This window comes from Dermacentor andersoni, chromosome 2 (assembly GCF_023375885.2).
Source record: "Dermacentor andersoni chromosome 2, qqDerAnde1_hic_scaffold, whole genome shotgun sequence".
In the NCBI taxonomy this organism is placed as follows: Eukaryota; Metazoa; Arthropoda; class Arachnida; order Ixodida; family Ixodidae; genus Dermacentor; species Dermacentor andersoni.
The window spans coordinates 229,325,881-229,348,932 of NC_092815.1; the positions used below are offsets into that span (position 1 = coordinate 229,325,881).

Genomic DNA, 23,052 nt, shown 5'->3' on the forward strand with positions numbered 1-23,052 from the left:
CCTGGGGGTTGAGCCGATGCTGGGTATTTGGACCGCTAAGGCCCCCCGGCGGAGGCAACACACCTCTTCGGCCTCGGCTTCACATAGACAGCACCTTCAGACTGACCCACCTGGAGGAAAGCGGCAGTCGCCTTTTTCTGTCCTCCTCTTCAATCTTTGCCTTTCTCTCTAGCCTTTTCATCTTTCCTGTCTCCTTTTCGCTTCTTCTTACTTCCGAATTTCCTGGCTGCAAGGGTATATCCAGTCTTGGTTATATGCATTAGGTTATAGAGGCGGTGCATAACTGGCGTGTGCAGGTTGCTCAGAACTTGTAGCGTCCCCTTGTTGGGCTCGGTGGTGGGTGGCTACCACCGCCGCCGAATTTCATACCGTGTTATGGCAGAAGCTTTCCCGCTGCTTCCAGATCGGCCTCTGAAAAGAAGCCGCACCAATGCACCTTTTCAATTTGCCCTCCAAGCCGACCTAGACAACTTTCCACGTTACTACGTCTTGCATAGTGAAGGAACACTAAGTATGCGTAAGCTATCCCCTTTCTTGGTGGCGAAATGCCTGATAGAAAAAATTGGCAAGGACTATAAAGCCTCGAAAATGACCAGTGGAGACCTGCTTATAGAACTGAGAAACAAAGAACAAGTGCCAAAGCTGTCCGAACTCGCCAGTATTGGTGAAATCAAAGTCACGATTTCTCCCCATCACTCCCTAAACACCTGCAGGAGCGTTATCTCAGAGGAAGATTTTCTCAGCTTGAGTGATGAGGAACTCCTCGAGAGGTTCCAAGAACAAAATGTTGTTAAAGTACAAAGAATTACAATCTGAAGGAGCAATGAACAACTGCCCACCAAACATGTGACCCTCACATTTGGTACTAGCATTCTCCCCACTTCTCTCGACACAGCATATCTAAAGATAAATGTCAGACTATACATACCGAACCCAAGGCGGTGTTTTAAATGCCAGAGGTTCGGCCACGCATCAAAATCATGTAGAGGCAAAGAAGCATGCGTGAAATGCAGCGCCAACGATCACCCATCTGAAAACTGTAATGCTTCCCCACGCTGTGTGAACTGCAAAGGGGATCACCCAGCGTATTCACTATCATGTGCCTGTTGGAAGGAGAAAGAAGTGATTGCTCTTACAGTAAAAGAGAAGATTTAATTTTTCGAAGCAAGGAAGAGACTCTCACTCTTACCTCAAATAAGCTATGCCAATGTGGCGCGGCAGGGGCCAGCACCACATTGGTCTCAGGAGTCTACAGAAGTTACAGTCAGTGGTCCTGTAGCAACTCCATCCGCGCCCTCGGTGGCAGCAGCTAGTGCTGCTCCACCATCATCCAAGACGGCCCTGCAGACAGCTGTTCCGCAGGTCCCAAGACTAAACAGAACGCCAAGGCCCGAGGCGCATGTCTCGGCGCCTGGCTCTCGATCATCCAGCGCCTCAGAGAAGGCGATGGAGGTCGATACCAAAACCCCGGCGCCATTGACGCCAAAAGAACAGCGCTCTTCTGTGTGCTCTAAGAAGGACAAGTTATAACTATACAGAAAAAGGGACAGGCAACCTGAATGGTTACTGCCCATTAAACGTGTACTGTCCCATATCGCATGTCACCTTTAACTTTCAAGAAGTTCGCAAACATCAGTACATTTTTGATTTTACAACCATGGCTTTCATTGTACACTCGAATTGCAGAGGCCTTATACACAATATAGGTGACATCAAGGACATTATCAACACTTTTTCGCCAGTTGCAGTGTGTCTTCAAGAAACGAATCATGGTCCAAAAAATAGTAACATTCTCATAGGTTTCACCGTTGTCCGAAGGGACCGCAAACACTCTAGCCGTTTGTCAGGAAGAGTCGCCATAGTCGTTCAGGGCGGCACCCCTACACGAAATGTTCAGCTGAATACTTCTTTCGAGGCTGTTGCCGTCACCGTTCTATCGCATAAAACCATGACCATCTGTTCAATTTACATCCCACCCCATACTCATTTTACTACTAGAAAACTGGAAAATCTAATACGCCAGTTGCCGGAGCCTCTTATTCTAGTAGGAGATTTTAATGCCCATTGTAGCCTCTGGGGCAACGATAAAGCAGACCAAAGAGGGCAAGTAATCGAAGATTTTATTTTGTCTAACAGCATACCTATGTCTTTTAAACTCGGGTTCACCAACATATTTCTCACCAAGCTCAGGCAAATTTAGCTGTCTAGATTTAGCCTTCTGCTCACCGTCTGTTTTTAGCGATTTTAAGTGGGAAGTCCTGGATACTTCATATGGAAGTGATCATTTGCCGGCATTTATCATTCTAACATCCCCACTACCTACCATAAACTCTAAGCCACGTCGCTGGAAAACACATCTTGCCGACTGGCCGCTTTTTATGAAATATGCAAAACTCAAAAAAGTCCTTTTAAATGATCTCAGCATAAATGAAATTAATGAGAAGTTCACTGCGGTTTTAATTTCAGCGGCAGAAAAATCAATACCTCAAACATCCAGCCTTGTGCGAAAAAAACATTTCCCTTGGTGGACTCCTGAATGCACACAAACAAGAAAGCTTCAAAATAGGGCCTGGGGTATGTTACGAAGACACCCCACCTATACCAAACTTTTATGCTTTAAACAGGCCAAAGCCAAGGCACGATTTATCAGAAAGCAGGCAGAAAAATCATCGTGGAAGAAATACGTATCTTCCATAAACAGTTCAGTCACATCTAAATGCATGTGGGAACAGGTTAGAAAGTTTCGGGGAGATTACTCATCTTATACAATACAGTTACTTACAAGTCCAGACACACAAACAACAATACAAGAACAGGCAGATATACTTGGCGAACATTTCCGAGATGTATCCAGTTCAGGGAATCATACAAAGGAATTTTTACATTACAAACAGTCTGCTGAAAAACAGAAGCTGCCCACTACTGGCGCGTTAAATGAACCATACAATTCCCCCCTCACACAACAAGAAATAAACAGAGTCCTTTCTGCAGTGAAAAACACAGCGCCAGGACACGACCGTATTCACTACGCCATGCTGGCTCATCTATCTCAGGCATCTGTAGAAGCTCTCCTTAAATTTTTCAACATAATCTGGGAATCAGGTATAATGCCCGAAGAGTGGAAAAAAGCAATAGTTGTTCCATTTCTAAAAGCCGGTAAATCCCCAACATCCGCAAGCAGCTACAGACCCATTGCCCTCACGAGCTGTTTGGCAAAATCATATGAAAGCATTCTCAATATAAGACTCTCATTTATTTTAGAATCAAGAAACCTCATAGACGCCCACCAGTGTGGATATAAAAACAGTTGTTCAACTACTGACCATCTTGTCCCTCTAGAACATGAAATTCGGTATGCATTTTTACACCAACAACACTGTCTTGCAGTTTTCTTCGATTTTGAAAAAGCCTATGATACCACGTGGAGATATGCGATTTTAAGAGACCTGGCTGACCTCGGCATCCGTGGTAAAATGCTGAATTGCCTAACTGATTTTACGTCTAATAGAACATTTCAGGTACGTCTGAGTACAGTTCATTCTAATAGATTTACGCAGGAAAATGGCGTTCCGTAAGGCTGTGTTCTCAGCACAACGCTGTTTATAGTAAAGATGAATTCAGTTAATAAGATTATACCGTCGTCTCTTATGCACTCTGTTTACATAGACGATCTCCAAGTGGCTTGCCGCGCTTCAAATTTGCCAACCTGTGAAAGGCAGCTTCAAATGACAATAAATAAACTTACATAATGGGCTAACAAAAATGGTTTCCCTTTCTCCACACAGAAAACAGGTATTGTTTTGTTCTCTTAGAAACGAGGGCTACACAGCGATCCAGTCCTAAAATTGAACGACACCATACTGCCGGTGAAACAAGACCATAAGTTTTTAGGAGTAACCTTTGACACCAAACTTAACTTCCTAACTCACATAAAAACACTAAAGATTAAAACAAATAAAGCTCTAAATATCCTTAATGTTTTGTCTCATAAGCACTGTGGTTCCGACCGAACATGCCTTTTACGTGTTTACCGGTCTCTTGTGCGTAGCCTTTTAGACTACAGCTCCGTGGTTTACAGCTCAGCCAGACAGTCCTACATCCAACGACTTGACCCAGTACATAACTTTGAACTGCGACTGGCAAGTGGTGCCTACAGAACTTTGCCTATTCAAAGTTTATACGTCGAGTGTAATGAACCCTCCATACAGCAGCGCAGAGCATTACTCACTTTTTCTTACGTACTCAGAATTCAGTCGTCACCGCAACACATACGCTACAACATCCTCACACAATGCAACTCATGCTTACACTATACAAATAAACCGAACATGATTAGGCCAGTTGTCCTGCGGTATGAGCAATACTGTCGGGATTATGACATTCCCCACGAAATCCTCCAGGTTGCCAAGAAACAACAATGGTTGGCCCTGTGGTACGATTTCACACAATTGTGCGACTGGACAATGACACATTTAAAGAAGAAAGACACCCCACACGAACACATTATACAAGAATTCCGTGCACTTCAGGACAAATATCAAAATAACATGCAATATTACACTGATGGCTCTAAAACAAAAGATCACGTGGGTGTGGGGGCCGTAACGGAAAATTGGGAAACAAGTATTCGATTGCCACAACACACCTCTGTTTTCACGGCCGAAGTTTACGCTATATGGGTTGTTGTTAAAAAGATTATCGCTGATAAACACAAAAATGCGCTCGTATACACTGACTCTTTAAGCACACTGAAGGCTCTACAGCTGAAATCTGAGTGTGAACCCCTGATAGGAGACATTTTAAATATGTTGGCGCTTAACAAATACGGGAGGTCAATTCGTTTCTGCTGGGTTCCAAGCCATGTTGGGATACCGGGTAACGAAGCAGCTGATAGATGTGCATCGATGGCAGCCTACAAAGAGATAACAAACAAAACACTTCCATACAAAGATAGCATCCGTGTGATTAGAAAAGCCTTAACGGCAAAATGGCAACGCGAATGGGACCGTTGTTCTGACAACAAGCTACATCTCACTAAACCCATAGTTGGCGAGTGGAAGTCATGTTGTCATCAGGAGCGGTTCATCGAAGTAGTTTTATGCCGACTACACATTGGGCACACACACCTCACACACAGTTATTTACTTACGAACGAAGACACACCAACATGCGAGAAATGTCAAGAGCCACTAGCAGTTATGCACATATTACTGATATGTACGCATATTGAAACACACAGACGAGCACTTTTGCACAAATTATATAACTGCACATACCTTTACACCCTGCTCTAATTTTAGGTGATGATCCGCTAGTCCCATTATGTGACATCTGTAAATTTCTAGATGACTCTGGCTTTTTACATAAAATATAGATTATTAACACAGCCCTTTCCTTCACAAACTGGATTTTAAAACACCTCGTGTTTCGCGCAGCATAGCCTTAGCCGCCTTTGCGCCATTAAACCACATTTAACTACCTAACTGAGCCCAGTGTGAGTATTTATGTCTACCCCAACATGAAGTGGTAGCGAGATGCTTGGCTTATAAATTCACCGAAAACAAAATATGGTGGTCGTAAAAGTCGTGCGAGCCATGCACACAGGGCTAGTGTTCTCACCTGATATGACATCAGTCAAAATACCCTGTGCAGACGTGCATGCGATGTGCAGGAGTCAAATATATATGCGGTTGAAGTTTTGTGTATTATAATAAACTAGTGATAAATTGTCCCTCAGTAATTCTGGCGAAAGTGCCAAGCCACATTCCCCGTGACGAATGCTGTGAACAGGATTGTTATTGCGGCCAATCTGCGTACAGCTACTTTTATAAAAGACCGTGCAAACTGAATCACCAATGTGAAAGCATCACGTGGCTCGCTCACTAAAAACATTTGTGGCCCTACACACCAAACTGGGATGTATGCTCTAGGTTGTTTTGCAGCCAAGGTGCCACACATAAATTGCTTAAAACATGTAAACACTCTGAATTAATTGTGGCTGAACCACTGGAGATGCTGAACATTTCGCAACCAATGTCATGTGATGCTGCATTCTACATCATGTAGAGATTCCAACAGATGGCACTGCAATCTGTCCTTGAGGCCAATACTGGCCTATTGGGGGCAAGCTTCACCACTGGAAAAGCTGGCGCCACCGTCGGCGTGACATGGCATGAGGGATCACGTGGAATCAGCGGCTGCTTTGGAAGCGCCGAAGCGAGCTAAAAATGAAAGTTTAAAGTCCCACCTGCGCCGCCGTTCTGAGTAACTGGCGAGGCTTTCCCGCCTTGGGTGTCTTCTTGACAACATTTGAAAGTATTATAATAGGTATTGGCTGCCTTTGAAGGTGTGCATCATGGTAGGCTACTGCTCGGTGCCGCAGTGCCGGACGCACGCAACGGAACCCGGCGGCAGCCTTATTCACGCGTAGCCGCAGGATAAGGAGATGCGTGAAGCTTGGCTGGCGAAACTTAGAACCGCCAGACAGCCAACGGCTACAACTCGGGTGTGCAGCAAGCACAGTCGCGAGGAAGATTTCTTCTACGGCGCCGAGACTGCACGATGTTGGGCGAGTAGCAGAAAACGCACTGAGACGCTTTCCCACGCCCGGCTGCCCGTCTAATGTCATGAAGCTTTATTAAGTCTATGAACTTGCTGATACTAAATTTTGGCAAGTGCATTGGAATGGAAAGGGAGCAGTAAGAAGCGCATTAAAAAAAGGCATGGCATATGGTCATGTTTGTGTTATGAATTAATGGATTGGATTACGAAAAAGAAGCAGAGGGAAGTCGCATGCTGAGAAGACCGATAAACATACAGTGCGACACAACTTGAGAAATAATATTCAAATGTCCAAGAATTCAGAAGAAAAAAAAAATGACTGAATCGTTGCGACGGCACATCACAGTCGCCGTAGGCATCGAAGTCTCTATAACGGAATTATTTTTGAACAGTTCTGATAGCGTCCACGCAACAATGGTTGCTAGTGTGCTGTCAAATGCTCATATGCTGCACCCTAAAGCTCACGGCACGGTGCAAAAATGCACTCACAGCGAAAGCAAAACATTTTGCCTGAATATGCATGCAGATGGCAGGCAGTCGCTGCGAACCAGTGCGATCGCTGCATTGAGGCTTCATTCTGTTATGCTCCATTTGGTTATACAGACAGCCCAGTATAAGAACATATTTCACATAGTTTACTCTCTGCGTTTACCTACCTTTCACATAAGAAGCCGGTTTGGGAGACTCTATCGCGGCGACCGCGCGCAGTGGCGTTCACAGTGCGTATTCGCTAAAGAGATGGCGTCTGTAAACGATTCTGTGCGTTCAGTTTGCCCAAGATTATTTTATCGACAGTCAAAAACTTTCTTCATTTTGAGGGTACCTACATAAATGTCCAGGAGGGCTGCCGCGCGGTGTTTTTATTGAGCGCCGTAAGCAAAACCTACGAGGAGCACACCGTGTGATCCCCGATACTATGCAATGGAGGCGCTTTCGACAGATGGCGACTCCGTAACTCGTCGCCTCCAATAGTACGAGAATGCTTCGAATGGCAAATTTCACCTGCCGAATTGTTATAACTTATAACAATTTGAGTAATTGAATTCTGCAGCTCAAAAATTCGCAATATTTTACCTCTCAGGGCTTGTAAAGTTGCAAATTGTTTCTTTTCGAGAACCACAATGTGTAATTTAATAATTGAGTTTGTTTTAGTCCGATTGCACCTGCTATTTCTACAGCTGATACGTTATCTTTTATTAGGGCAGAAACTAGCCTTTCTCAGCTATTTATCCAGATACTTTTGTATTTAACATCTTGAAGGGGCAGTGCGAGACGACAAGAACAGAAAACAGGCAAGACACAGCACAGTGCTGTGTTTTCTGTTTTGGTCTTCTTGCACTGCCCCTTCAAGATGTTCGACCAGTACCAGCTTGCCCAAACGTTGATTCTTCTACTTTTGTACTTATTTTCTGTAGGTTTGAAAATAAAGTGCTTGTACGAGTGGACTGAATCCACACCAACACCTTTTGTCAACAATCCATAGAAAAATGGCAGCCAGGCTTTAAATATGAACACATCTAAACAGTCAGCAACGGGTACTAAAATCAAGTTAAAAAGAGAATGAAAAGTAGCTTTGTTGCTTTAGCGTAAATGCCTTTAGTGTTGACCCTTTTCGCGGTGATCTCATGGTGACGCGTCCATTGCTTGCCTCAACTGCCTCCGTGGCCTCCGCATTTACATTGGGTGTGTACGACCTCTGTTTCGGGAAATATTGTAGAGTGGGACTGGGCGGACAACACACATCTTTGACCACAGCTTCAAAGAACGTGCAGGCGTGCTTTGGAAGCTGATTAAGCTATGTCCAAACGGCGCGAGCAGCGTTTATGGTGCTTGTCTTAAAAGCGACGCGAAATATATGTATTCCAATCTATCCAAATTTTTCGCTCATGAATTGAATCAGGATTAGTGTGTTTTGCTCTTCGTTCTTTATTTGGCAAATATATTGAAGCAGCGGCATGTCACATTTCTGTCTCAGTAAATTTCTGTGGTGCAGTCAATATCTCATTAGACAGTTTTAGTTTAGCGTTTGCAACCGAACGTAAAAGTAGTACGTACGTAAAGAAATAGCGTCGTCCCCACTGCGCATGCTTGGAACGTTATTGGGTATCTGCGGTTTACGCGCGCTATGATAACATACATTATTTGGCAAGTTTAACGTCTGTAACGTTTACGGACGCTAAGAAATAGCGTTGTCGAACATGGCGCCACCCATGGCTCCTGCTTCAGCGTGAATTCTCGTGATGGCTACGCTCTTACTCGCGTTGATCGCCATTAACTGTTCTAATGAGCTTTCGCTTTCTCTAAGCTCACCTGAAAGGTTAGTTATGAGCGCATAGAATGTCCATTTTCTGCGATCGTTCGGCAATTCTGGTGCCCGTATGCCTAACAAGACGCGTCCGCATAGCAACAGCAGGATGGTTGCTAATGGACCGTCTTGGCTTGGATACGTTTGGCATGAGGCACCAGACAGCGCTCTGTTCTATAACATTTTCTTTACATTTGTGTTTCCGTAAGGTAAACTAAAAGGCTTGAAAGGACACACACTGTAATGTCCTGCAAAGGTGCTTACATTTCACATACGTAAGGCGACAAACGCTATTCTAAAACTGTCTATTATTTTTGCCTAATTGCTCATGGGTGTGCTCAGTTCCGATATATTTGTTCTTGCTGCACGCAAGGCTTGAAACGTAGCCGTCAATACTTTGCCTTAATACGTTAATACCTTGTAGCAAAGATGTATTATCGCTAGTAACTCTGTTACTCGTGTGGATCGTCACAAGACATTCAGCTTCAGCCATTCATGCGCTATCGGTGTAGTCCATCATTTGTTGTGCATATATGGTGCACATATCTTCAAGTGTGTGCCCATTCACTCATTGACACGTTGGTGATACGAGGGGCCGTAAGATTCTGTGCCAGCTGGGGTAGATGTGTGTACATACTGTGTGCAAAACATGCCATGACAGGAAACGGTGCTGCTCCATTTGTCATTGCTTAACAAGTGGTTGTCACTCTTGCCGACATTCCAGGGCTGAAGTGCTTTCTTAAGGTTAGCGATATAACACTGGCGGATAAGCAAATTTCTGTATCCTCAAAGAAAGCCGTACATCACAATGTGCCGGTCAGTTGCACACACGGGCAGTTGCAGTAACAGTCCGTGAAATTGGCTACAGAGATTCATTCCATTCCTTAATATGCCAGTCGCTATTTTTGTAGCCAACTGCTGCACACATCTTCAATCCACACGAGTCAGTCCGGCATGATTGGAGCACAGTGCGTGAACGAAAACTTGGTTGCATTTCCAACAGCTGATCGCACAGAAGCAAGGTGGAAGCAGTAATGGTTTCACATTCGTGTGATGTATCTGAGACGACATGTGGCACACAGCCAAAATCGCCATCTCGTTTCTCTAGAACAAACTTCTCCGCAAAAAGGGTCAATAGCTAAGAACATGGTAGATCTTGAAAGCATTGTTGTCGTTTATCCGCCTACAGTAATCACGGAGACATGGTTGCACCATGACATCAGCTGTTGGGAAATCACACCAGCTGGATAGGCTATTTATTGGAAAGATAAGGTTTTCTGCACCACTGGTGTGGCAGGTAGGTTTAAAATATACTTGACTGGGTCTAGATTACCTGACATCACTGATCTCATTACCGATAGTGTGACCATGGAAATTGCATCTGATGATTTACATCTTCTCATCGATGCATTCTACAGCTTTTGAAATTCAGGCAACACTTTCTTTGAAGAATTAAATATTTTTTTTGCATATAAAGATTATTCATGTAATCTATTGCTGGTGGGGGAGTTAAACACTTCGGGAGTAATTTGGCCAAACAAATTACCTGATGCATTGTCCCATAAAGTTTAACTTTTTTTTTTACATTTTCCTTTTTCGTGACCTGACCCAACTTCTGCACACATGTTCAAAGAGGAAGCACATCGATTTTGGATTTGTTCTTTGTGAAGCTACTGTTAAGGAACATATCTATGTACACCTCATAGAAGGAATATTGGTACATATTATGGTATCCTCCCTACAATAAGGCTCAATAAGAGTGATGTAAGTACTCGAATAAATAAATAAATCTCTTAACATAAGTTCTGTTCCTAAAGTTAAACCAAAGGAAATCTTAGTTCTTGAATTCACTCTTGCAAATGATGTTGATATATTAGATGTACTGGATCATTCTTTTTCTTTTTCATTTTTCAGAAAAAAAAAACTTGTGCTGTTTTTTTGAAAATGTTGGTCTCGCATTGTATGCACAATTTTATACCTTAGAAGCGTAAGCCCTAGTGTGCTTTTAGCCCTTCGATGACAAAGGAAAGAGCACACATAGGACACAAAATTTACAAGGCAAGACGGAGACAGAGAGAAATAAACTTTATTGTTAGACCAGGCTTCTTGAGCCCAAAGGTGGGTGGCCTCCTCAGTCTAGGTCGCCATGGCTCGCTGCCGCCGCCGGAGCCCTGTTCACAAACCGTAGCTGGCTGTCAGGGTCTTGCGTCACCAGCAGAGCCTCCCACTGGTCTTCCGATTCTTCCTCTGTATTTGCTTCTTCCTGCATGTTATCGCTTGGTGGTGATGATGACGGTAGTACTTCGCGGTTATTTTTGCACTCCAGCACCATATGGCGCAAGGCAAAACTTGCAGTCTTGCCCGTAGGTGCTTGGATACATGGCGTGCAGCAGTGTTCCATGTGGGTAGGTTCCAGGCTACCCACATGGCAAAAAAAAAAAAAAAACACTGGTTATGCTTTTAAACTGCTATTGCTGAAATAGAAATGGTATCTGCTTTTTGTGTTGTGCTTTAGCATGACCTTAGTAAGCGAAAGAGTATTATGCAAGTATGCTTTGGAAAGGGTTTCTTGTAAGAAGAACATAAATGCTGAGGCTTTACCCATGATGGTGTTGTTGTTCCATGTTTTGCTATGTTTGGTGGAGTGCGGCCCATAGAAAATATTTGTATTTACAAAGAGGGGGTTCTATCAATGCTATTTAATTTAAACATTGAAAGGTTATCTGGAGTTGATGATGGCATCTCCAAAGCCTTTCTTTCATTTATGCCGAATGGTGTACTAAATATCTGCTTAATATTTAGCAAGTCATTGTCATGTGTAGAACTTTTTAGTGAATAGAAACACTAAAAAATTAATTCTATATCTGAAGTAGATGACTGGTCACTTACTTCTTCCTGCAGACTTATTTCTTTCTGTGAACTCACACAAAAGCTCTCAAACACATCATCTTTAGCCTATGTCTACTTTTATTGAGAATAACTGCATAATAGCCGCTGAGAATGGTTTCTGCCTAGAAGTATCCAACACTACCTAGCTGCTTGAAACTGTCAATAATTCTGCACCAGCATTAGACAGATGTGCAAAAGTATATATAACATTTCTTAGTTAAGAAAAGCATTTGGTTGATTATCCCCCCAACAACTGTTTTTGAAACATAAACCTATCCTTAAAAATGATTTCCTTCATTACTCATAACACTTCAAAGGTCCCAATAACAGGGACATGTATAGATGCGTATTTCAAACATGTAGACAAACAGCATTGGTCAATGACATGGCTTCAAGCTCTGCCCACGTGCAGTTGGGTACTCTTCAAGGTTCTGTCCTCAGACCAATCTTTTCATTAATAATTATGACTTTTAAAGACGGCTTTAATCATCTGTTTATATTTTGCTCATACAAAACAGCCACCCACACTGTTTAACTATGACTACAGTTCTCTTAGGCACATGCAGCTCACAAAGCACCACTTCACTCGTTAATAAGCATGTTACACTAAGAAAACGGAAAGATATGTTCAGGCATGAGTGTTTATCGAATATGGTAAAAAATTTGTTATCACTGTTTGCCCAAATTATTTAATGGCTTCAGTGTCAACCTGTTTAACACAAGCATGATGCAAACAATGCAACGAAATAAATGAGCATATGGTATGAACTGTGCTTGCTTTTCAATCATTCACTTTGTTTGTTTTCTGTATAACTTCAATGTGTTGTTCTTGCAGTTTAAGATGCTACACATTTACCATGCTTTTTAAGTGCCTATTTCTTTTTTTCTCTCTTTTTACTTTTTGTAGACATTGATAATGTGTTATCGTGGGGTTACTATACACTGCACATTTGCCAGTTTGTTTAATTGTTTTGCAGAAGCAAATAATGTCAATGTGTTATCATGGCAGTGTAAAGCACTACCCATTTACAATATAGCGCTTTAGTTTGTAAGCAAGATAACAAGCTTACTGTTGTATGCTTTTTGTGTGGGAAGATGTTCCACCACCTCCTGGTCACCTAACATGCATTGTATGCTTAGTGACCACTGAGTTCACTATGTGATAAAAAAAAAGTAAAATGTGTATTGTACTGTGCTAGTTGCAGTCCTCTATGTTCTTGGAGATCATACAGCTCTGTGTTCTCTATGCAGACTTGTCAAAGAACCGACTGAGCGAGCTTCCCACCGAGCTATGCGGCCTAGTGCTGCTTGAACGTCTGGACTGCCACAGCAATGTGCTGCGTGTTGTACCACCGACTGTGGCTGCATTGCAGGCCCTGACGTACCTTGACCTCAGGTCAGTGCCCGTCTGCTGCAAATGTAGTTGATTTTAGGCAGCCGGATGGTAAGGCATTAATCACTTCTATGTTTATTTTTATTTACCACTCGGACCAATATGTGTGCATGCGTAATTTCAATATTGAAATCTTGCATTATCGATCATGTGTTCAGCCAGCAGAAATGCACTTTATGAAGTATTATAGCTATAGCCTGTTAGGTGTACATGTGGTCTATTGTCTGTAAAAAAAATTGCCAGTAATGAGATTGCTGACATTAGCATGTTTGCTGCAGTGTGCCTTTTAATGTAACCAAACTTGTCATTGTCTTTCCCAATTCCTTGATTGCAGTTTCCATTTCTGAACAGTGCTTTGAATGCTTCATGTTTGACCATATTGCCGTACAATTTGATCTGGGATACAAATGTGCTTATCAGCCTTATCTAAAACTACATTCGACTATTATGGGGCAGTCTTTTTTTTTCTTTTTTGTTCTTGCAGCATATAGGTTGTGCAGATCATCTCAACACACTAGTATGCAGAACAGACCAGTTAAATTGATATCACTTCAGGTTACTAATAACAGCTCTTGCCATTTGCTCTTTATAGTGGAGGTGTACATGATAGTTCTGAATATATATTTTAATGATGTTTATCACAATCAGATTATCCAGCTTTCCCACATTGTATGGAAACTGCCCTGGGATTGAGCCAATACAGTATACAAGTGCTTTTTGTAAAGCCTGCTTTGTAGCATTTAGACACTACTTTAAAAATACTCAATTATGTGTATTCATAAGGTGCTATCACTATTCAATTTGTGTTTAGCTTGTCTTCAATAAACAGTACCTGCACATTCCTAGTGTACAATGATGCTCTGCTCTGTCAAAACCAGTTAGCAGTAGATCACCCCTATTGTGCTACCTTGCTGAAACAGTTATTCCTGTTCTATAAATGTGTTACACAAATTGTGCCTTAAAAGGACCCTCACCAGGTCTGGCCATTTTGAGCCGACAAGTGCCGTGCAAAGTATGTGCACTGATCGTGTTTCCAAGGTATTACAGTCAAACACAGCTATATCGAACTCACAAAAAAATGCCTATCAGTTCGATATAGAGCATAATTTGATATAAGCCTGCTAAATAATTGGATGTCATAAAAGCACATACCATTTATAATATCACTTTATTGACAAAACTAGCTTAGTTTCGCATAAATTAGTCCTGCATTTTCTTCTGCTTGGGCAATTTCGCTGCCTGCGACGCACGCACTTCCCCACGTTGTCTAAGGAGTCCGAGCAGCTGAGGCCGCAACCTTCCGCATTCGCGCAGAAGCACCGGACTAATGCGAGTGCACCAATCACTTCGGAGGATGTGAGCAAAGGACCGTAGTTGCCTTCCTCAATGTGCCTACTCTCATTTGTGCTCGGTACGATGTCGGCGATGTAGTCTTCATTTCGGGATCTACCGTCGTCGCAACACCATCATCTGTACTCACAAACACGTCCACCTTTGATTCGATTGTCCCGGAAATTTTGACAGCTCGCTCCAAACTTCGGCAACACCGGCAACGGCTTCGTCGCATTCATCAGAATTTACAGTCATCACCAAGCACGCGGAAACCGGCACGTATGAAGAACGCCTCGTACACGGCCGTGCGTACGCGTTGGGCGCCATGGGCACCGGGTTGCGAGTCTGGCCACTTTAGCCCTAATCGTGCCGAAAGTGCTCCTCGGAATCTTGCACGCTGCAGGGACATCGCGTTCGACACGATTTATGATTTCGATCTTCACGGCGAAAGGCGAATTCTGCCGCTTCATCACGGCAACACTGCGGGAGAAGGCCCACAAGGCGCAAACACGATAAACCAGAAAAGCAGCCAGACAACTCGCACTTTCGCCATCTTGCACGAAGAGCGCACAAGAGCCTCTGATTGGCTGTCTGAGCAAGCGCTGTAGGCGAACCAGGATCATTTCTTGCTGGGGAGTGTCGATAGATAGTGATCTAAAGAAAGGAAGGACGCTTGATTCTGCAACCCGTGAGGGAGCACGGCGAAGCGTCGTCAGGGGAGAGGGAGTGGGAAGTGAAAGATGATGGAGAAAGAGGGAGGATAATAGACTTCACTATGCGCGACAGGGAGAGTGTCGACGGCTCGCCCGAACAGCCCGAGGCAGCGCGGTCACGGTAGGGAGAGCGGTTGGATGGAGCCAAAGAGTTTCTCACTATAACACCTAAAGGGTAATCTGGCGCCACCGTCTATGGGAGTTTCTTAAGGGGGCACCGTGCCGTCATGGGAATGACGGTATATGTGTCTGCGAGGCTCGTGTTGGCTGGTGTTGTAAGAGGCTTTGTCTAAAACGTGGATATGGCTACGCAAATAACGCGTTCTCAAAGTAAAATCTTCATAAAATGTTTCCATTCACGCATATTACATCTTTACTCACCTACAGTGCATGACCAAGCGAAGAAAAGCAAGAACAGACAACCAACTGTTTCAAAGCGAGCGCGAACCTTGTCGTCTGTCCTCCAACTTTAGCGGCCCGCTGATACTTTTTACGTAACATGTAGTCGTGCACACAATAAAAAGTTCTCATAGTTAAACAAAACATGTTTTCGCGTAATAATAAAGCTAAAACAGCTTTTCGCGTGCTGTTCTAGTAGAAAATGAATCATTGTGACAGACGGAACGGTACTTGCCAAGCGCGTCGTCAAGGTGTCCTGTCTCTACGAGAACGATGCCAATCCGAACCCACAACATACCGGCATTCCCATGCATACCACAGCGCAGCAGCGCCAGATTTCCCTCTCGGTAATGTAGTGAGAAACTCTATGGATGGAGCCGCGCCGCCGGGTTTTCCCGCTACCGCGAGGGAAAGCCAACTTCTGGGGGCACTTTTCCACCGCTTGACGTTCGATATATCGGGAGTCACTGCAATATTTGTTCGATGTAAGCGTAATTTTTGCTATATATACTCATTGTAACTATACCGTGACCAGAAATTGTTCGATATATAGAATAATTCGATGTAAACGGGTTCGACTGTACACCGCTATGCACAACAAAAACATTTAACATCTCACAGCAAATGTGGTGCGCCCTCCTTCTCGCAGGCATCGCGCTCCCAGCTGAGGAGTCGATGTCATTCGCACCAGTGCACCTGTGCCATTTGCAGAGCTGTGACGTCGCTCACAGTGACATGTGGCTTTGAGAATTATTCTAGGCAACAGCAGTTCTTTGTTTAATATGTTGCTTCAGTAGGTGAATTAACGTTTAGAGAAATAATAGAGCACACAAACCGAATGTATGTGTATCTTTGTTTTACTTCGTACCGTAGCAAGAGAGGTGTACTTCCGTTCTATCTGCTTGTTTCCACGTTGTGCAGTCACGCGCTCAGAGAATGAAACAATGTCATTTTCTACCGGGTCATGCTCTTTGATGCACTCACGTCTATCACAGTGTTCCTGTGGCACTGATTTGTCACACCACTAGCCGGGTTCCAGTGGTACAACAATCCAGTATATTGCGTTGTTGTATTCAAAAGCAGGGCCAGCCTCTTCAAACGTGCTTGCACTGGGGAATCCAGTCCGCAAAAGCAGCCAGAAAACAGTGCAGGTGTTCTCATGCACAGCTCGCAAGATCCTGCTCAGAGTGAAATGAAACAAACGCTACAGCTTGTGGGCTTGTGCGCAAGACTGTCACCACAAAGCGCACCGCGCAGCAAAAGGGTGAGGTAAAGGAAAGAAAGAAGGTGGGGACAGTGACATGTACATGACACGGTCCTCCGCATCTGGTATGGGAGAACACAGGGGAGAAATTTTGCTTGCGGAGCCTAGAAGGGGCAACTGGCAAGAGTGTCTATGTTGGCAGTGCAGCTCACCTCCTGAAATCATTACTTTGCGATACTTCATGCTTTTCTCTGCTCATAATGAACCAGTTTAAAAATCATTGTGGCGCAACATTCCCTAGAGGGCACGGAACAAATTCCAAGGTATAACCAAAATTTGCTGTTTGGCCTAATGAGGGGCCCATTAAGCTTATCAAACACATAGGAAGATTAGCGAAACGAGACCCCTGTGTAAGTAAATGGCACAAACATAACCTGATAGCTTTGTGCAATAAATAACATATGGGCTTGGTGAGGAGGTTAAAAAGAAAGTAAGGAGCGGTGTGCTAAATAAGCAATTTTATGTGGTGCTGTGCATTATGATGAGGAATGAAACAGCAACAATAACAATTATGTGACTGCTGAAGCCATTGAACAGAAAACAAACATTCTTGGTAGTGTAATTAAGAAGGACTTCATGCTTGCAGCTGTTAAATGGTAAAAAAGAACTGGTTTTGATAAATTTATTTTATGTTACACTAGAATCTGGCTCATTCAAATGTTGTTGCTCTGCAAGAAAATCTTCAAATTTAAGATGATTTTTATAGGGTAGAAATCTGTAACAGTTATTTTAAGCACCCATTGTTGCAAGAATACTTGGTTCAGTAAATCGTAGCACTTCAGGTCATGTTCTCAGCAGGCAAACCACACACTCATAGAAATGGTTGTTGCATGCGAAAGCACCCTCACAGAACAAGTGCATAATGTGGAGTGTTAATGCTGATTTTTTCATTGCTCACCAACTAACTCTCTTTCACACAACACCACTGTGGCATGTAGGCATCTTGTGCATAGGCTGTCATCTCCGCATGGGCATTTCAAGTCGCAAGTGTACATATAGTACTGTGTCTTCAAAGTTAAAACCTTTCATATATGACACCCTGTTAATGCTGCTTGTGCAGGTGCTTTAAGGGCCCTCGTCCTTGTGCATGAAAAGTTATACTTGTAAAGTATATGGTAACTCTAAAATTTTACATTTAAGGTGTACAGCCACAAGGCTTCCTATTATGATACATATTCATTCCCAAGTTTGTTACTTTGCATGGATAATTTTGCATTCTGAAATGGGAATGTCTATGCAAAGACAAGCTCCAAGGTGATGCAGGTCATAGCATGTTGCTTGCCACTCTGAAAGCAGGCTGGAGGTGACAACAGTTGCAATGACTTATTTTCCTACAAAAAAAAAAAAAAAAAGTTGACTGTGCTATGAGTATTGTCACTATGGGGATGTGTCTGCACTGAGATTTGTGCCTAAGAATGCAAGATTAGCCACACTGATTGGATCACATAGGGATGGATATCTTGAAGCGCAATCTTTGTATAGATATCGTACTAAATAAACTTGCCATAGCATGTGACTTTTGAAACTGCGAAGGGTGTGCCTACCGGAGCTTCCAATCACTGCACTTATGTTCGCAGATGAGTTTAGTGTTCCTTTCTTGTTCCTCATGCAGCCGAAACCAGCTGAGTGCACTTCCAATGGCAGTCTGCCAGTTGCCTCTGGCAGTGTTGCTGGTGTCCAGCAACCGGCTAGCAGAGCTGCCAGAGGAATTGGGCAGGATGCGCTCGCTCATGGACCTGGTGAGTAGCGGCGGCTACAAGTCAGACCCTCTTCCCTGTTTATGGCGAAATGGCACGGTTGACGGGAAACACAATGTGTCTTTTTCAGCCACAGCATTGTCTAGTGGTAGAGCATCCACCTCGTATGTGGGAGGTACTGAGTTCAAATCCTTGTGCCTCTGTGCTAGAGATGTCTTCTGGCCTGGTGCTCGGCTTCTTGTTGGAGTTCACATCTTGAAAGGGGACCTATTAGAGATTTCATGCGTGTGGTCTCTGGGCGCCTCTTGTCCAACCACAGATGGCCTTGTTGAAGGGCATCCACCAAGGGTGTGGGATTGAAGTGCTGTCGCTGGGCAACCACCGGTAGAATAGGTGCAAGCGCACTCCTGACCTGGTGCCTTATGGGACCTCAACACTTGGAAAGGGTTGTTTCATTGTCCCTAACCCGAAGGTACCCCACCTCAATAAGTGCATTTGGGGTGCCACATGGGAAATTGCCGTCATAGGAGCAGCCCAGACCTTTTTTTTTTTTGTTCTCACAAGGGTTTTGACAGGAATTTAGAGTGCAGGATCCTTGCCAAGCATATTAACTCTGAAGGTGGCCTAATGCCAGGCTAGCGTACACCCGTTTTATTCAGTAGGTATCCGGCGGCAGTGGGAATCTAACCCACAACCTGCTGCAGTTGGGGCAGGGGCTCTACAACTAGGCCACACATTGACACTGTTGTCAGTGCACTGTGTTGTATGTTTCACCCGTCCCATCATCTACGCTCTTTCGCCATAATGAACATAATCCAACTAACCCAGCTTAGGCCCATTGTGCTCTCCCCTCTGTTGTTGCTAGGGAAGCATGGCAAAGGAACTGGTAGGATCGATATGTTTACTGTTTATTGCTCCCGTTATGAGGCAATATCTTGTGTCTATGCTGAAATGAATGTGCGTTTACAAAAAAAAAAGCTGAAAAAGATGGAAAGCTTCACAGGAATGTTTTAATCTTCACTGAGCTAGCTTGGATGCTCGGTTGCCACAGTCAGAAGTTCGAATCCTCACAGGTTCTTTTTTTCTTATTATTATTGTTTTCCCCCCTGAAAGTGGGAAACTCGATTTCTCCTCCCCCAGTACATTACATCTCAAGGCTTGGAGTGGCACCTGACACCGGCAAAAACACCGAGAGCAAGTGGGACTATAGTAATCCAGGTACAACCAAATTAGAAAGGCCCACTAAGCTTCAACAGGACACTCCCTCACCAGAACAGGAATTGGCCTCCCTGGTGCAGTATTCGGCCACTCCCTCCCAAATGACTCCAATAGAATAAGGGCAACAATTGAATTTAGTCAACCAAGGGAACAGGCAGGTTTCACAGGAAGGGATACCCTACAGTGGATCACATCCATGTCATCAATCACATAATCGAGAAATTCGCGGAATGCAATCAGCCTTTCTATATGACTTTCATAGATTACGAAAAGGCATTTGATTCCGTAGCAATATCAGCATTCATAGAGGCATTACTTAATCAGGGAGTACAGGATGCTTACGTAAATACCTTGGAAAGTACCTACAGAGCCTCCACAACTACCTTAATTCTCCAAAGGAGAAGAAGGAAGATGCCTATAAAGAAAGGGGTCAGACAAGGAGACACAATCTCTCCAATGCTATTCACTGTGTGCTTGCAAGAAGTATTCAAGCTATTAAGTTTCAACAACAAATGATCGAGGACCTTAACAGAGAGAGTATAAGAGTGGGGTTGAAGATTACTATGCAGAAGACAGAGATAACAATTAATAGCTGGGCAAGGGAACAAGAGTTCAGGATGACCAGTCAGCCTCTAGAGCCTGTGAAGGAGTATGTTTACCTAGGTAAATTACTCACAGGGGACCCTGATCATGAAAGGGAAATTTACAGAACAATAAGAATGGGTTGGAGTGTATTTGGCAGACATTGTCAGATCCTGACTGGAAGCTTACCGTTATCATTAAAAAGAAAGGTATACAATCAATACATTCTACTGGTACTCACATATGGGGCAGAAACTTGGAGACTGACAAACAAGCTCGAAAACAAGTTAAGGGGGGGACACGGCTCCTTGCGGCGAAAAAAATCGCTAAAAATTTGAAAATGAAATTTTTGATATCTACAGCTGATATTCCTTTAATTCACCAAGTTTCGAATCTCACGCCACTTTCACTGCAAAATGTTGCAAAATTGTTTCTGCATTTTTGATTAAAAGTGAATGTATTCCCTTTTTCTCGTTTTCTCAAAACACCGACTTTTGACTTCTTGCAGATTTCCCACAGCGATATCTCTGCCTTCAAGGCAGGTAGAGCCATAATTTTTTTTTGTTGCTTGTAGCTGAGTCTACAAAGTACACACTGGTAGGAACAGATTTTGGAAGTTATGCTTTAAGTTTTTTCAAATCTGCTTTAGATCAGACAGTAGGGTACCCACAATCGGAACAGTGAAGATTGAATTGCTATAAAATTACTAATATTTGATATATCAAAAAAGTATTCCTACCATTGTGTTCCTTATGTTTTCTAGTACCTAGGCATGTGCCAATGTAAATTTTTGTACCGCATTTTTTTCTATTGTTTCTGCAAATGATGAACAATGAATTTCATTTATCTTCAAAACTAAATATTTAAAATCGGCACAGAAATCTTATGAAGAATTTAATGTTTCATGAATATTGATGGAAAACATCATGAACATTATTTTAATAACAACGGGTGTCTTAGAGACTAAAAAATGACGAAAAAATCGGTTTCTTGAAAGTGGTATTTTCATAATATACAAGCACTGTTGCATGTTCTGACCAAGTTTCCCGCGTCATGGATCAATATTTCAGCCACAATATAAATTCATGTAACCGCCACGAGCTATATTTTGACAGAAAGAACCATAAAAATGGGGCTTTTTTCATGCCATGTTGCTGCTGAACGACGTATGCTGTCGCGGCCATCTTGGTCGCGTTGAAAAGAACAACTGAATGCCTCCTTCAGAAGATGCCTGATGCGTGAGCTGAGGAGCTGGTTCCGGCCCCTCTCCTATTTCCTCCTCTCCACCAGGGTCGGCTGCGAGCGCCAGTTGCGGCTGCTGCTCGAAACTTTAATCACGTTCCCCTGCCTCCGAGATTTTAGCGGTGTCTGTTGCAGTCTCTCGTCAAGCCATTGGCGCGCCAGCCTAGTAATCGTCACTTCCTTCGCCACAGGAAGTAGGGTCGACAGTGAGCGCCGTCTCTCTACGACTTCCCCGAACTACAGGAACCTCTGTCGCACGACATAGTGTCACCAGGATGCACCCTGATTGGCCTCCTGAGTGGTGGCCCCCGGGCACCCTCTCCACCTTAGCTCTCTTCCACTGACTGCTTCATCGCCACCGCAAATGCTCCCAGGCCCGCAACGAGATAGTTACAGTGGATCTTTGCTTCCGTGACTTGTCATTCTCACGCTTCTCACTTGTCACTTGTCATTCTCACTGGTCTTTCTCACGCTTCTTGATTATCCCTAGCGCAGCGGGCGCGCATACTCAATCGTTGTTGCGGTGAGGAGTAGAGAAGTGGAACTAAGAAATTATGTATTTAACTGCCCTGTGTGAGCCTTAGCCACACTGGGATTCACAGATCAGCTAGGATAAATAATACAACATTGAAGGATTGATGGAAATATTGGGTCGTTGTGAAGGGCTATCAGATGTTTCCATGCGTGATGAAGTTCCCATAGCAGCATTATGAAAGTATTTTTAAAGAGCTCCCAGAAGTTTTCACCAAATGATTCCTTATGTCTTGTCAAATGTGCATATGCTCTCATGTAAAGCACACAGCATGGGTAAATACATATAATACTGTATATTCGTGACCAAAAAAAAGAAGAGAATACGAGAGAAGAGTAGACAGAACTTCGCCTGAATGGCCAGAACTTCGGCAGAACTTCGCCTGAACTTCGCCTGAAGGCTTAGGAGTAAGGATCGACGGCGAATATCTCAGCAACCTTCGGTTTGCCGATGACATTGTTCTATTCAGCAACAATGCAGACGCGTTACAACAAATGATTGAGGACCTTAACAGGGAAAGTGTAAGAGCGGGACTGAAGATTAATATGCAGAAGACAAAGATAATGATAAATAACCTGGCAAGGGAACAAGATTTCAAGATCGCAGGTCAGCCTCTGGAGTCTGTGAAGGAGTACATTTACCTAGGTCAATTAATCACAGGGAACCCGGACCACGAGAAGGAAATTCACAGAATAATAAAAAAGGGTTGGATCGCATACGGCAGACATCGTGAGCTCCTGAATGGCAGCTTACCGTTATCATTGAAAAGGAAAGTATACAATCAGTGCATTTTACCGGTGCTGACATACGGCGCAGAGACTTGGAGGCTGACAAAGGAGCTTGAGAACAAGTTAAGGAAAGCGCAATGAGCGATGGAACGAAGAATGCTAGGCATAACTTTAAGAGACAGAAAGAGAGCAGTTTG

The 23,052-nt window shown here is 43.6% G+C and overlaps 1 protein-coding gene across 4 annotated transcripts in view; it reads left to right on the forward strand.

Moving 5' to 3' along the window:
- The window catches only part of Lrch (Leucine-rich-repeats and calponin homology domain protein), a 205,195-nt gene that overhangs the window by 2,059 nt on the left and 180,084 nt on the right, over nucleotides 1-23,052 (forward strand). For all 4 annotated transcript variants that reach the window (XM_050186794.2, XM_050186791.3, XM_050186793.3 and 1 more), the window contains exons 2-3: nucleotides 13,007-13,151; nucleotides 18,469-18,595. In XM_050186794.2, coding sequence (XP_050042751.1) covers nucleotides 13,007-13,151; nucleotides 18,469-18,595 — 272 coding nt within the window. The remainder of the gene's footprint in view (nucleotides 1-13,006; nucleotides 13,152-18,468; nucleotides 18,596-23,052) is intronic.